Raw genomic sequence first — 13,377 nt, 5'->3', positions numbered from 1 at the left:
AGTGTTTTCTCCACTTAACGCACGTTAATTAGGTTCTGATAATTTTTAATATTATTTTTATGAAAAAAGAAAAAAAAAAATGAAATACTGGCGAGACTTTTTATAGGCATCTGCGAGGCAGGAGTGTGGAGACGGTAAAGTGATGGGGAGCTGCACGGAGACAAATTACCGATGCAGTCGGACCGTTGGAGTTTTGACAATTGAAGGCCCATTTAAGGAGCATTTCCCCGGGATCATCAGCAGTGAAGAACTGCACCCTGTGCTGTTGGGAAGCTGTTAGTTGCAAGGATGTAGCCCCTTTAAGGGTTCATTCGGGCAACCATCATATCTGGAATTTCTGTTGTAAGGAGGGGGCCGTCCCCAACCCTGCTGCTGGAGAGATTTCCTCTCTGATCACCAGACCTGACAGCTTAGAGGAACTTGGTTTTTTTTTTCTTCTTTCGTGAGATGTGGGCATCAGTGGTAAAGCCAACATTTGTTGCCCATCCTTAATTGCCCTTGAGCTGAGTAGTTTTCTAGCTCATTGTGAGGGCAGTTTAGAGTCATCTGCATTGCTTGAAGAAGGGTTCAGTTTGCCCGTGCTACTTCAGCAATTGCCACGTATTTTACTGGTGCTGCTGAGGCTGCACAGTTGTTAGCTGTCTGATCGGGCCACCTGTGTGGAAGGGTTTACTTGCCATCCATAAGTAGCCGTCTCCCTGCCTGCTAGTTCTTGATTATCTCCTCCTGGCAATATCCTGAAGGATGAGCCATCTCCTGCCCAAGTATGATCATACACCTGAGAAACTCCCCACTGCCCTCCAATATGACCACCCACACCTGATGAGGTCAGAAATCACACGACACCAGATTATAGTCTAACAGGTTTTGTGTAACAATAACCTGGTGTCATGTGATTTCTGACCTTGCCCACTCCAGTCCAACACTGGCAACTCCACATCACAGATTCTGATGAAATAGACCAAAATGGGCATTTCTGTTGGTTCCACGTTTTTAAAGGGATTTGCTGTCATTTTGAGAATGATATGTGATGTGGAAGATTTTCAGTCCACTTGTTCATTTCTGAAGGACTCTAAGCTCTTTGCCATGACCTTGCAAGAAAAGTAATAATGTTATATTGTTAAAGAAACTGGACCACATGGGAATTGCAAATGAAAATAAAGTTAATGTAATGATGTTCAATTAAGATCTTAGTTTATTACCAAAACTGCATAGGATCGTGGCTAGTCTGACATTCTTTAAATGTTAACCAACTTAATAAATTTGCCAATTTTACACAAAATATTTGTACAGAGGAAGCAATTCAAAATGCAGACAATAAGGAGCAATTTATTTGATTTTATTAAATGTTGAAGTGCCATCCCGTGTTTCTGTTGAACTGAACAGTGGTGATATAAATTCTTATTCCCATGTATGCTGTTATTGCTTTTTCTTGTGACTTTGCTGTTTAAAAGTTACCATCAATGAGGATAATTGGTTTGTTTAGTTAGGACATTGCAGGCAGTTGAATCATAATGATGTGCTTGTTGTTGGATTATTATGTAATCAATACATATCTGAATGGCTTATGGCTTTATTTACCAGAAAAAGATTAGTGTAACATAGCATGAATTTTGTCAAAATAATTAAAATGTAAATTGCTGAAGCTTTCCTTTTTTTTTCATGCATTTGGGATGGAGCTAATGTTGTCTGGTGCATTAAAAATGATTCATTTTAACAGTTTACATAATAAAAAATATCTGTACACTTTTGCCATGACAGTTTACAAGCTCTTAGTGGAATTGTTGATTCTGCTGGAACGACTGTTGCTAGATTTAATAAATCATTGAGGTTTGCCTTCGATAACCACTGTGAGTTTTCTACTCTGTGTGTTCTGTGCCATGTTAAGCACATCTTTCCATGGGGTGGTTTAGATTTCTTTATTCTTATTTGCTATGTCTGTAGTTTCCCTCATTCTGATTTCTGTAAATGATATTAAATGCCTGGAATAATGTGACCTTGAGCTCGATGTAAATTTTTTACCCCAAAACAGCAGGAAAACTTTGTAGTATGTAGAAACACCTCTCTCATTAAGCCTTATCTATTAGGAAATTTTGTTAATTTTACACATTGGTAGCTTATTACCACTTTTAAAATAGTTAATTGGTAATAATGATGAAAATATGCATGCCATTATCTAGTGCAGAGTGATAATTAGCAAATTTACATGTAGGACAAAAATATGCAATGCAATTTGGATTGGAGATGTTGTTATCTAGTTTAATTCTAAGACTGTAAGAAATAGAAACAGGAATTGGCCTTTTGACCCTTCAAGAATGATCTGCCATCGATAGGATCGTGGCTAGTCTGACATTCCTCACGTCCACTTTCCTGTCTTTACTCCATAACCCTTGAATCCCCTACTTGTCAAGCATCTGTCTAAATTACACCTTAAATATACCCGATGATGCTGCCCCACAGATCTCTGTGGCAAGGTATTCCAAAGACACTCAACCCTCAGAGCGAAGAAATTTGTTCTCGTCTCTTAAATTAGCACCCCTTCATTCTGAGACTGTGCCTTGGAGAGGAAACATTGTCTTAGCATTTACCCTGTCAAACCCCTTAAAAATCCTATGTTTCAGTGAGATCACTTCTTGTTCTTATAAACTCCGATGAGTAAAATCCCAACCTAGTGAACCTTCTCTGAACTGCCTCCAGTGAAATGCTGTCCTTCCTTAAATATAAGGGGATCAAAACTACCCACAGTAGCACTTCCAATGTGGTCTCACTAGCACCTTGTACCAAGGGAGTAAGATTTCTCTTCTCTTCTACTCCAACCCCTTTGAAGTAAGAGTTACCTTGCTGATCACCTGCTACACCTGTGGGCTAGCTTTCTGTGTTTTGTGCACAAGTACCACTAAGTCCCTTTTTTGTGTTGTCGTTTTCTCTACTTAAATAATACTGTTCTTTTGTTCTCCCTTCTAAAGTGAACAACTTCACATTTTTCTACGTTGTAGCCCTTTTGCCAACTTTTTGCCCACTTAACCTATCAGTATCTATCTAAACTGTTAGCCTTTCCACCTTTTTTTTTTAACTCGTAGCATTTTCATTTAATATTCAATACATTTTCTGCAAATGTCACAAACCCACTTCCCTCTGGCTAAAAGCGAGGTGCCAGAGGACTGCAAATGTTGTTTAGCAAGGGTGGAAAGAATGAGCCAAATCATTGCAGTTCAGTCTGCCTAACATTGTGGTGAACACATTATGAAGAAGTTCTGAGATAGTATCACACATTCTTTCGAGAGGCACAGATTAATCAGAGACCGGCATCATGGATTTGTTAAGGGGCTAGAAGGTTGTTGGGAACAAGCACAGAATGCTGGAGAAACTAAGCATGTTGGCGGCATCTGTGCAGAGGGAAAACAGTTTGGGATGATTCTTGAGAGCTGAAAGGTGTTGGAAAATGTTTTCTTAATTTTTTTTTGCCTTAGGTGGAGGAGTAGTGAGGGGCAGTTAGCGTAGAGGCCCACTGCAAAAGACAAAGGGGTTTGTTAATGGCGGTGAAATAAGGTGTGAAAGGGAGACAATGGATCCGTCTCATAGAGGATATCTTTTTTCTGTTTTATTACTGCATGAACTATGGTCAATTTTGAACTGGCTACGTAGTCAAAATCTCATTTCTGAATGGTTTCTTTAAATGTAATGATTATCTTAGTGCCAAGGTTCCATGTGGCAGACTAGTCCGAAAACTAAACTTCTGGGGTCCAAAGGAAAATGGTAAACTGGGCCCAAAATTAACTCAGCGACAGGAAGCAAAAGGTTATACTGGCTGGGCACTTTCATGTCTGCATAGCTGTTTTCAATGGAATTCTGCAGTGCTTAGTACTAGCTCTATGCTCTATTAGTATGCATCAATGGTCTGTTCTTCCATGTGGGGCATGATTCAGTTTGCATAGAAATTGGCCATGTCACTGATTAGTGAGGAAAGATGTACACTGCAAGAAGATATCAACAAACTAGTGAAGTGGACAGAAAGTTAAATTCTGTCAGGAAGAGTGCAGGGTTTGGAAGGCCAAATAACAAAAGAAAATATATAATAATTTTCAGAATTCTGGCAAGTGTATTTGAAAATAACAGGATCTGTACGAAGAACCGCTAATGTATAGTGTATGGTTGTCGGTGCCACATGACAGCAGAGATGTGATTGCAGTCGATAGAGTGCGGAAGCAATTTATAAGAATGGTTTCAGGAATGAAAATCTTCAGTTATGAGGATAAATTGAAGAAGCTGGGACTGTTGTTCTTGGAGAGAAGAAGGCTGAGCAGAGATTTGGTAGAGGTTTTCAAAATTGTGAGCTCATAGATGGAGTAGATAGGAAGAAGCTGTTCCCACTCAAAATATAAAAGAACAAGAGGGCATAGGTTTAAGTGATATGCAAATGAAGCAAGAGTGCGAGAACTTTTTTTTCACACAGCAAGTAGTTGGGATATTAAATGCACTTCTAGAAATGTGGTGGAAGAGGGTTCAATTGAGGTATTCAATCAGGCATTAGATGATTATTTGGATAGAAATGGTGTGCAGGGGTATGGAGAAAAGGCAGGAGATTGGCACTTGGTAATAGAAGTAGTATAGGTGCGATGGACTGGATGGCCTCTTACTGCACCATAACAATTCATGATTCTGTGATGTAGACAAGATGATCACAGAGGCAAATGGGATACTTATCTATATTGGCCTGACCTAGAGTACAAGAACAGAAAAGCTATGCTAGAACTGTATAAGAAAAAAAGTAGTTAAACTGTGGGTATAGTTCTGCATACAGTCTGGTCAGGTCATGTGAGAGTAAACGAGACTTGCAAGCATGTTTTCAAGAATGGAGAATTTAGCCTATGAGAAAATATTGGTTAGCTGTGTTGCATTCTTTGGAACAGAGGTTGATAAGAGATTGAATTGCGTTGGATAGAATTACGGATGGAATAGTTAACATGAGAAGCTACTTCCATTAGCAGAGTGGTTGATAACTGAGTTTAAAGAAATTGATGGAAGGATTTGAGGGGCATGAGTAATTTTTCACCCAGTGGTTGGTAGGCTTCTGGAGCTCACTGCCTGAAAGGGTAGTGAATGCAGAAATCCTCAAGACATCTAAAAAATAATTTACACATGCACTTGAACTGCTGTAACCTATAGGGGCACAGGACAAGGTCAAATGATGAGATTTGACTGATAGCTGTTTTAAGCGAGCTGGACATGATAGGCTCAATGCTCTTCCCTTCTACAAATCTATACGTTACTATTAATTATCATTGCTTTCTGCAATGTGCATTGAGCTCATCAAGATCACCCAAGAACTTTCGAGTATAACAGCTATGTTCCAAAGCAATCTAGAATTCAAGGGATATATTTATATATTTGCATATTTTCCTTGGTGCAGCATGCTCTCTGAGCAGACCTCACGTTCTCCACAAGCCAGAATGCTGCTCAAAGGTTGGTGTAATAAAACCACTAACCCTTGGCCTTTTGCTCCAGCCAGTTGGAATCCATCATATTATTTAAGAATATACATCCTGTTAAGGACAATGTATAACATTAACTTTTGTGTGTTAGGAAGGACAAAGAGTCATTACAGAACCACAGCACAGAAAAAGACCCTTTGGCCCATAGCTTTGGATGCCTTTTGCATTGCAAGTGCACATGTAAACAATATTTAAGTATGATGAAAGTTTGCTTCTACCACCCTTGTAGGCAATGAGTTCCAGATTCCCACCACCACCCGGATGAAGATGCATCTCCTCTAAAGCTTCTGCCCCTTAAACCTATGTCCCCAGTCAATGATCCCTCCATCAAGGGGAAAGTTTTTTTTTCCTGTCAACCTTATCTAAGCCCCTCATAATTTTATACATTTCGTTAATGACCCCTCTCAATCTCCTCCGTTCAAAGGAAATTAAACCTAAACTGCAAACTCTCTTCATAATTGAAACTCTCCAGTTCAAGGAACATCCTGCAGCCTTTCCAGTGCTTCACATCCCTCCTAAAATGTGGATTCCAGAGCTGCGCACAGTATTCTAGGTGTGGTTTAACTAACATTTTGTACAGTTCCAACATCATGTCCCTGCTCTTAAATTGTATACCTCAGCTATTAACGACAAGGTGAAGGTCAAGACACGGTTATTCGTTTCTATAGTTTTATTTTTGAGTATTCTTCTGGCGCGATGCAAAGAGTTCTGTTTTGTTTAATGCATTTTAATGAGGTTTTAAACCTTTGAGTTGAACAGTTCCATGCCTTTCTAAACAAAAAAGTGGAGAGAAATACTTTTGCTTTGTGGCAGGTCCAAAGAAGAACAATCCAGAGAATCAATCTGTAAGTTCACGCTATGCCAGAGAGTGAAGGACTGCTGAACTCTGAGTTTAGGGAACTCACGTAGTTGCTCTGAAATTAAAATAATAGTTTATTTCAGGTTGCAGTTTGCTTTGGGTGTTTTGGGGAGAGATGCCAGATGAAGGGTAAAGGCACGAATATCTGCATCAAAATTTTTAGAAAGGAAACTGATTGCAGCTGTACCAGACTTGGTGCTGGAGCTTTAGTGTCAGGATAGAGGTGAATCGTTTGGGTGTTTTTAAGGATATTACTGGATAAAAGATAAATGTGAATATAAATACATTCCATTCTTTCTCTTTAGTTTAGTGTAGTTTGTGTTTTTCTTGTTTAATGAACACTTTATTCTTTGTGTTAAAAGTACACTGGCTAGCTCTTGTGAATGTGTTCAGTAATTAACCTCCACGGTTTAAAGAAACAAAGTTAAGATCTAACAAGCCAGATTTAGCTTGTCTACTATTAACATCAGCTGGAATCATGACAACCTACATCAGTGGTTATAAACCACTGGACAAATTTCATAAATACTAAACAGGTAAATAAACATACAACTTATTTGGAGTGTTTGCAAACATTACTGATTCATTTGATATGCCAGAAGCAACAAATAATCATTTTACTGTGCTAGTATTTCACATCTAAACAAATCCTTGAAATGTTATAATTGACTACATATGTGCATTTGTACTACAGTAGAATCGAGGACCTCACCATTATCTCTGACTGTCTTTTGTATTACAGTATGTAACTTCAAATTCCTTTGAAGTTATCTCAGAACAAATGGGGTTAAAATGTTATTCATCATAACTAGCTTTTATAAAGACGGACTGACAGCATTCAAACTGGCATTTCCCACAGGAATAGAACAGTTGCAAATGTGCAGGCTGGTATTTACTACAATGGCAATAGTTTTGACATTTGGCATGTTAGCTTGTTGTGCCTCGCAATTTTCCAGTGTTAAATTTGGTGTGGAAGTCGTTAGAATATGGCAGTCAGTGTGGAGGTGGATAGGGAATACAGTCAATAAATGGTGAAAACATATTGCAATGTAATGCTAATGAAATCCAGAAGTGTTCTTACCACTAATTTTCTTTTGTTAATGGGAATCACTGGAGAAATGCAGAAATATGTGCCTTTTCTAAGTAATGTTACAAATCATGTCTCAAGATAAGGTTGATAGATATTTAGACACCACAAGAATAAGGGATATGGAAATAGTGAGGCAAGGTGGAATTGAAATTGGCCCATGATCATACTGAATGGCAGAGCAGAGTTAAACAGCCAAATGGTCTACACCTGCTCCTGTTTCATGTTATGTTTTCATATTCCTTCAGAAATTTATCCAACACTAATTAGTTGCTGTGAATTGAATCATTGCATAACCTGCAAAAAAGAACATTCAGTATTATTTGACCTGTTGAATGTAATTGCACTCTTGCACTAAAAAAGCTATGAATGCTTCACTGAAGAAAATGCCAGATATTGCAACCATCATGTTTCATCCTAAGTTGACCAAAACAACCTCTTTACAGCCCTAATCACACATTAATGTCACTAAAGGTATCATATTGTTTTACAGATGGATATATTTGAATGATCAATCGTTGTGCATCCCAACAAGCTCCTCTTTTGTGTATGGTGCTGTGCCTATTGGTGCCAGCATTTATGTTATTGGTGATTTGGACACAGGTGAGTGTCTGGCAATTGAATGTTAGGGTTCAACCTGTTTTTCAAAATGCAGAATAGTACTTTGATACAGCAACATTTTATATTACAAGGTAGTGGGAGGTGGCTTCTGAACTGGGATTCTTTTCATACTTGCCACATGCATTCTAAATTTGACTAAGCTATTGGAGAACCACAAAGAAGGAGGTAAGTCCTTCTGGGGAAGGGAATAAAGAAAACTTCTGTCACTTTATCCACCTCCCAGCAACGAAGGGAAAGATTTGACAAAAGTTGATGTCCACACTTGAAAAGTAGCATTGCTTATTTAACTCATATACTTTTAATATAAATTTAAATTGGCTGTCAATAAAGGTTACTTTAAAGTAATTAGCTTGGAAAACAAGACTGTGTACGGTGGTACAGTTTACGAAGACTGACGATCTGTTTCATTTTTACCACAAAAGAACCTCCATCGTAAACGTTCACTCTGATGTTTTAAGTGGCAAGACTTTCTGTTTTTGCTTTAATGGATTTTGACTATAGTTATTTTTGGAGAACATTTGCCTCACCATGAAGTCGATGAACCCTCTCGAATGGTGCCTGAAAAAGCAGCAATTGACATATTTTTTTCATTACTTCTAGGCACACAGTATGACTTTGTCAGAGAATTTCGCAGGAGCACAGGAACCTGGCATCATACCAAGCCGTTACTCCCTTCAGACCTCCGGCGAACAGGCTGTGCAGCTTTGCGTATTGCAAATTGCAAGCTTTTCAGGCTACAGTTACAACAAGGTCTTTTTCGCATACGCATTCCCTCTGTAGGCCCAAATGGACCATAATGCCATGGTCAGTGGTGACCCAGTTTGGAACCAAACATTATATATTGCAAAATGAGGGATAATCTTGCAAAGTCTGAAACTTGTCTTCGTTACAGATTGGTAACGGTTAAAACGTATCCTGCAAGGGCAATGCATTGTTGCACACATTTTAATGTAAACCAGAAAGGTTGTGCTTTTTTTCTTATTTTCTGAAAGCTCAGTTATGGTATTTCTAACTGCAGCATTTAAATTGCAAGACATTAAACCAAATCTTCAGCTTTCTAATATAAAGTAACCTGAGATCAATATGTAGTAGATGCAAATCTGAAAAAGGTAGTTGTTTTGAAAAAATGCAGAGCTAATGCAGAATTCTGGAGGTAGTTACTATCCCAGTTAGAATGAATTCTGCTCTCTTTTGGACGTTCGAATCTAAGCTGTAAAGTCAGTTTTATTTTTTCACTATGTTAAACAATAGTTCTAATACAAAATGTTACATTAAATATTAACTTATCTTTTGTAGCTCAAGTTTGCAAAAGCAAAATTTAACTTGAGAAACCAACAGCCAAAAGTGACTATATTTTGAGTTTAACGTGCATCAACTGTAGGACTCTAAAGTCCACGTTTTGGTGATGGAACTAATGTCAAAGAAATGTCTACAGAAACCTAGATTTGACAACTTTTTTGTTTTGAAGAGGATTGCTCTAATGTTGAAGATATTTCGAAAGGCTGTGTCACAGAGTAGGTTAATGTTGTTACTGTTAGATCGGTTATTAACGCTTAAGTTTCAAAACAATATTAAAGTTTGATAGTTGGCTGGTTCAAAATAATTAATGGATCTATCAAAGAAAGTTGCATGTCTACTGTAAAGTTTCATATTACACCCTGAAGTTGAAGCTGTTTACATTTGTTATATAAAAAATGACTAATACTCTTTTCAGTCTCCTGTTAAATAACATTACATGTAATTTTCAGTACCACAGAACGTAATCTGGCATGGAACTACAAGGTCTGAATTGACTGCACTGAAGGATGAAAACCTACAGTGCTATCACAGAGACTTTGCTGCCAGTTCATTAATGTAATTTGTACACAAAATATTTGCCATTTTAATTACTTTTTTAAAGGCATTATTTAAACACAGTGCACAATGGCCTTTAAAATGATTTTTCCATTTCTCTCTCCAATGTCGTCACCATTCTTGCTTTCAAGAACCTGGGCAAAACTTTTCTCTTTGCACATGTTACCAGTTCCCCATCGCATCACCTTTATTTCTTTCCAATGTGCTCCTTTATTGTCAAATAAATTAAGGCATCTTTCTGAATGTAGGAAGCACTATATAAATACAGGTTATTGTAATATTACATTATTGGTGCTGATAGTGACCCACTTGAGAGTTATCTGGTTACCCCACTAGTGATGAAATCGTGTTGTTGAAGTTATTGTGAATTCTCTGCTTTGTGTGTAAGTTGCAAATCTCTGGTGCTTCCTTGGTGTTCTAGTCAGAAAGGAGTGGTTTCAAATATTAATTATTGTAATGTAATTGTTTATTCATCACATGGTATCCTCAAAGAGTGAATGACAAGGTAGTTGGCAATTTCAATGTATTAAGTCCTATAAGGCTCCTTAGTGTGGCAAGTATTTAATGTTGTATTTTTCCTCCTCAGTTGCATTCCTTCTGAGTGTGGTGGCATGTACTAGGACGTAGTTTTGTGGTCTTTTGCAGCATCAAAGGAGACATAATTTGTGATATTTAATTCCAATTTATATGCGCTAAGACAGTAAATACTAGCAACTTATTAATCAAGCAAAACGTTTAAATTCAAGCTTGCCCACATCCACTTTCGATGTCCATACTTACACATACTCGTGTCAGCACACTCGGATTATAGTAAGTGTTATTGGTTAAGGATTAAGACTATCAATATTATTGAATTTAACTAGCTTTATCTCTGGGAATAGGGAAAAAGTAGAGAGCAATTATACTGTCTTTATTTGCTGTCCCAGTTTGCACCCGTTAATGTAGTGTAGAGCATCAGAAAGAAAAACAGCACAGAAATGAATTTGGCACTTCTCAGTTCTGTGTAGCTAAGCACCACAATTATATCTATGTACTGCACTATGCTAAAGCTGCCTAGGATGTACATTTCTTCATGTGGAAAAATCTATTTTTTGCTTTTGTGACTTCTTTTGAGTCACTGGTGTTCACCTAATGTATCTCATTGGGTCATTGCCATCCAATGTATGGAGGACAATGATTTAGCAACTGCTTAGGCGATCTTATCAAATGCAGAAATACAATGAAGTTTGTTGTTTGAACTTGTATTTTGAATTAGTGCTGTAAATACAGTTAAATGTGGAGCTTGTCTAATTGGCTGTCGGTGCAGTGTTGAGACATACAGGCCTGATGACATTTGGCTTCAGCATGCCTGGGGCAAAAAGTAAAAGAAACCACTTAACTTTCTAGGCCTGTGATTAAACTCCAATAATCTATTGGAAGTGTGCCTTTGGATTACATGCAAGAGTTAAACATAACTCTTGGTGGTCTCCATGGTGAAATAATTTGCTGTTTTTCACTGCACAGTCTCATGTAATTGAGATGCCAAAGCGTGACTGACACCTGCTGATTTGTTCTTCATTATGAATCAGTAACTTAAGGATGGGGGAGAAATAAGAGAAGCAAAGTAGAAGGAAAATGGAAGATTGCCTTTTTTTTAAACTGCGTGCTGGAGGTGTTTTTTGACATAATAGTTAAACATTATTATTTGAACATCAATTTTACAATTAAACCTGAGAGATATTAGGAGGTTAATTCTGTGGTAAGATACCACAAAACCATTGCCTTGAGTGTACTGTGCTATCATTATTAAAGAGCACACATTCTTGCTCTAACAATTAAAGCCCAAATTAGCCACTAGCAGAGCTACCTTGTGCACATTATAGCAGCATGGTTGGGCCTAAAGGCAGGAACCATCCACATGCTGCTGGATATTATGTCATAATATAGTTTCCCCAATATAATTTCATGTCAAAATTATTTACTTTTTTAACTTTTCTAATTTAAATAAGTTTAAAATTTATTTAAGCAGAGCCGGGAGAAGTACAACAGGACAACAATATGTTTATTCTTCAACAGTGGTAATTTAGTTTAATACAGTATAAAATGCAGTGATGTTGCCCAATGAATGCAGGAGAGATTTCCATTTAAGTTGAATTTGGATGTGGATGTCTTGAGAAACCCTTGTAAGATAACAACTTCCAGTACCAGAGATTTGCATCGGTGCTACCTAACTCCAACGAGACTGCTGCATGTGTACTACTTCCTATTCCAATTCAATTTTATTTGTTACACTAAAAACGAACAGGCTATCCAGTAACTTGCATTGACAAACTTCAAATTAACAAGAGTAGACTATTTATAATATGCTTCTCCATTTTGCAGACTTTGACCATTTTTGCATTTGTGTTTATATAATTACAAACATAAAATTTGTTAAACTTTTCATGCCTTTCCTTCACCCTCCAAAAATACATTGGTACTGTTAGTGTTACTTCAAACTGACAAGATCTTCGTAAACACGTACAGCTGTTTTCTCAATTTGAGAATGTTTTGCTGTCATTAAAGAATTCCTATAAAATGTTTTTGATGTTTTATATAATTTTTTCTAAATACTTGTATTGGACATTATTAATGTTTAAAACATATGGCAATGATTTCAGCATGAACTTCCATGAGCCTTTGCTATTTGTCAGCTTGGAAAAATTTGTATTCTAACTAAGTATTTTGCGGCATTTTTTATAAAATCTACTAAATTGACTCATGATATTCCTATAGAAATACTAAATTATGAAATTATCACAAGGTGCATTTGTTTTGTTTTCATCAGAAGTCTTTTTGCATCTGTTCCAATTATTTAATAGAGTATATTCAAAACTATACTTCTTTTCTGAAGTTTTATCTTTTCCCTCCCTCCACCTGTGCAGCAGGGGAACTACACTTTAGACCAGAATTACAGAATTTAGTTAGGGTTTGCTATATTTTCATGGCTTTGATTTTCATTGCATAACATAATGAGATAGCTGAATGAATTGAAACAGGAACAGAAATTGCTGCAGAAACTCAGGAGGTCTGGCAGCATCTGTGGAGGGAAAGCAGCGTTAATGTTTCAAATCCACTGAAAAAGTTCTGAAGAAGGTCACTGGACTTGAAATGTTAGTACTGTTGCCTCTCCACAGATGCAGTCAGACCTGCTGAATCTCTGTGTAAATTTGTTGTTGTTTCAGATCTTCCCCATTTTGTAGTTTTTTGTTTTACTTTAGCTGAATGCATTATTTCCAGTAACATACCAACAAAATAATTTTGTATCAGCCTGTGCACCATCCTGTAGAATAATGCATCGTGAGTCTTGTTGTTTGTAAGCCCTCATTCCATTAAGAAGTTATCATCATTTCAAACAATTGTCGTTATTAGATGAGCATTCACATTTGACTCCCAAAACCACAGCTGGTATTTAAGTTCCCTAACTCATAATAAAAATTAGGTTC

General features: G+C 37.3%; 1 protein-coding gene across 1 annotated transcript in view; it reads left to right on the top strand.

Annotated features, from left to right (window-relative positions):
* gan (gigaxonin) overlaps window positions 1-13,000 on the top strand; it is a 97,427-nt gene extending 84,427 nt beyond the window's left edge. The window contains exons 9-10 of the mRNA XM_048605963.1: window positions 7,932-8,041; window positions 8,660-13,000. Coding sequence (XP_048461920.1) covers window positions 7,932-8,041; window positions 8,660-8,856 — 307 coding nt within the window. The 3' untranslated portion in view covers window positions 8,857-13,000. The remainder of the gene's footprint in view (window positions 1-7,931; window positions 8,042-8,659) is intronic.
* Window positions 13,001-13,377: the final 377 nt, after the last annotated feature.

Source organism: Rhincodon typus, chromosome 15, assembly GCF_021869965.1.
Source record: "Rhincodon typus isolate 14 chromosome 15, sRhiTyp1.1, whole genome shotgun sequence".
Classification (NCBI taxonomy): Eukaryota; Metazoa; Chordata; class Chondrichthyes; order Orectolobiformes; family Rhincodontidae; genus Rhincodon; species Rhincodon typus.
The sequence above is the reverse complement of the archived record's forward strand: the minus strand, read 5'-3'. Positions and strand labels throughout refer to the sequence as shown.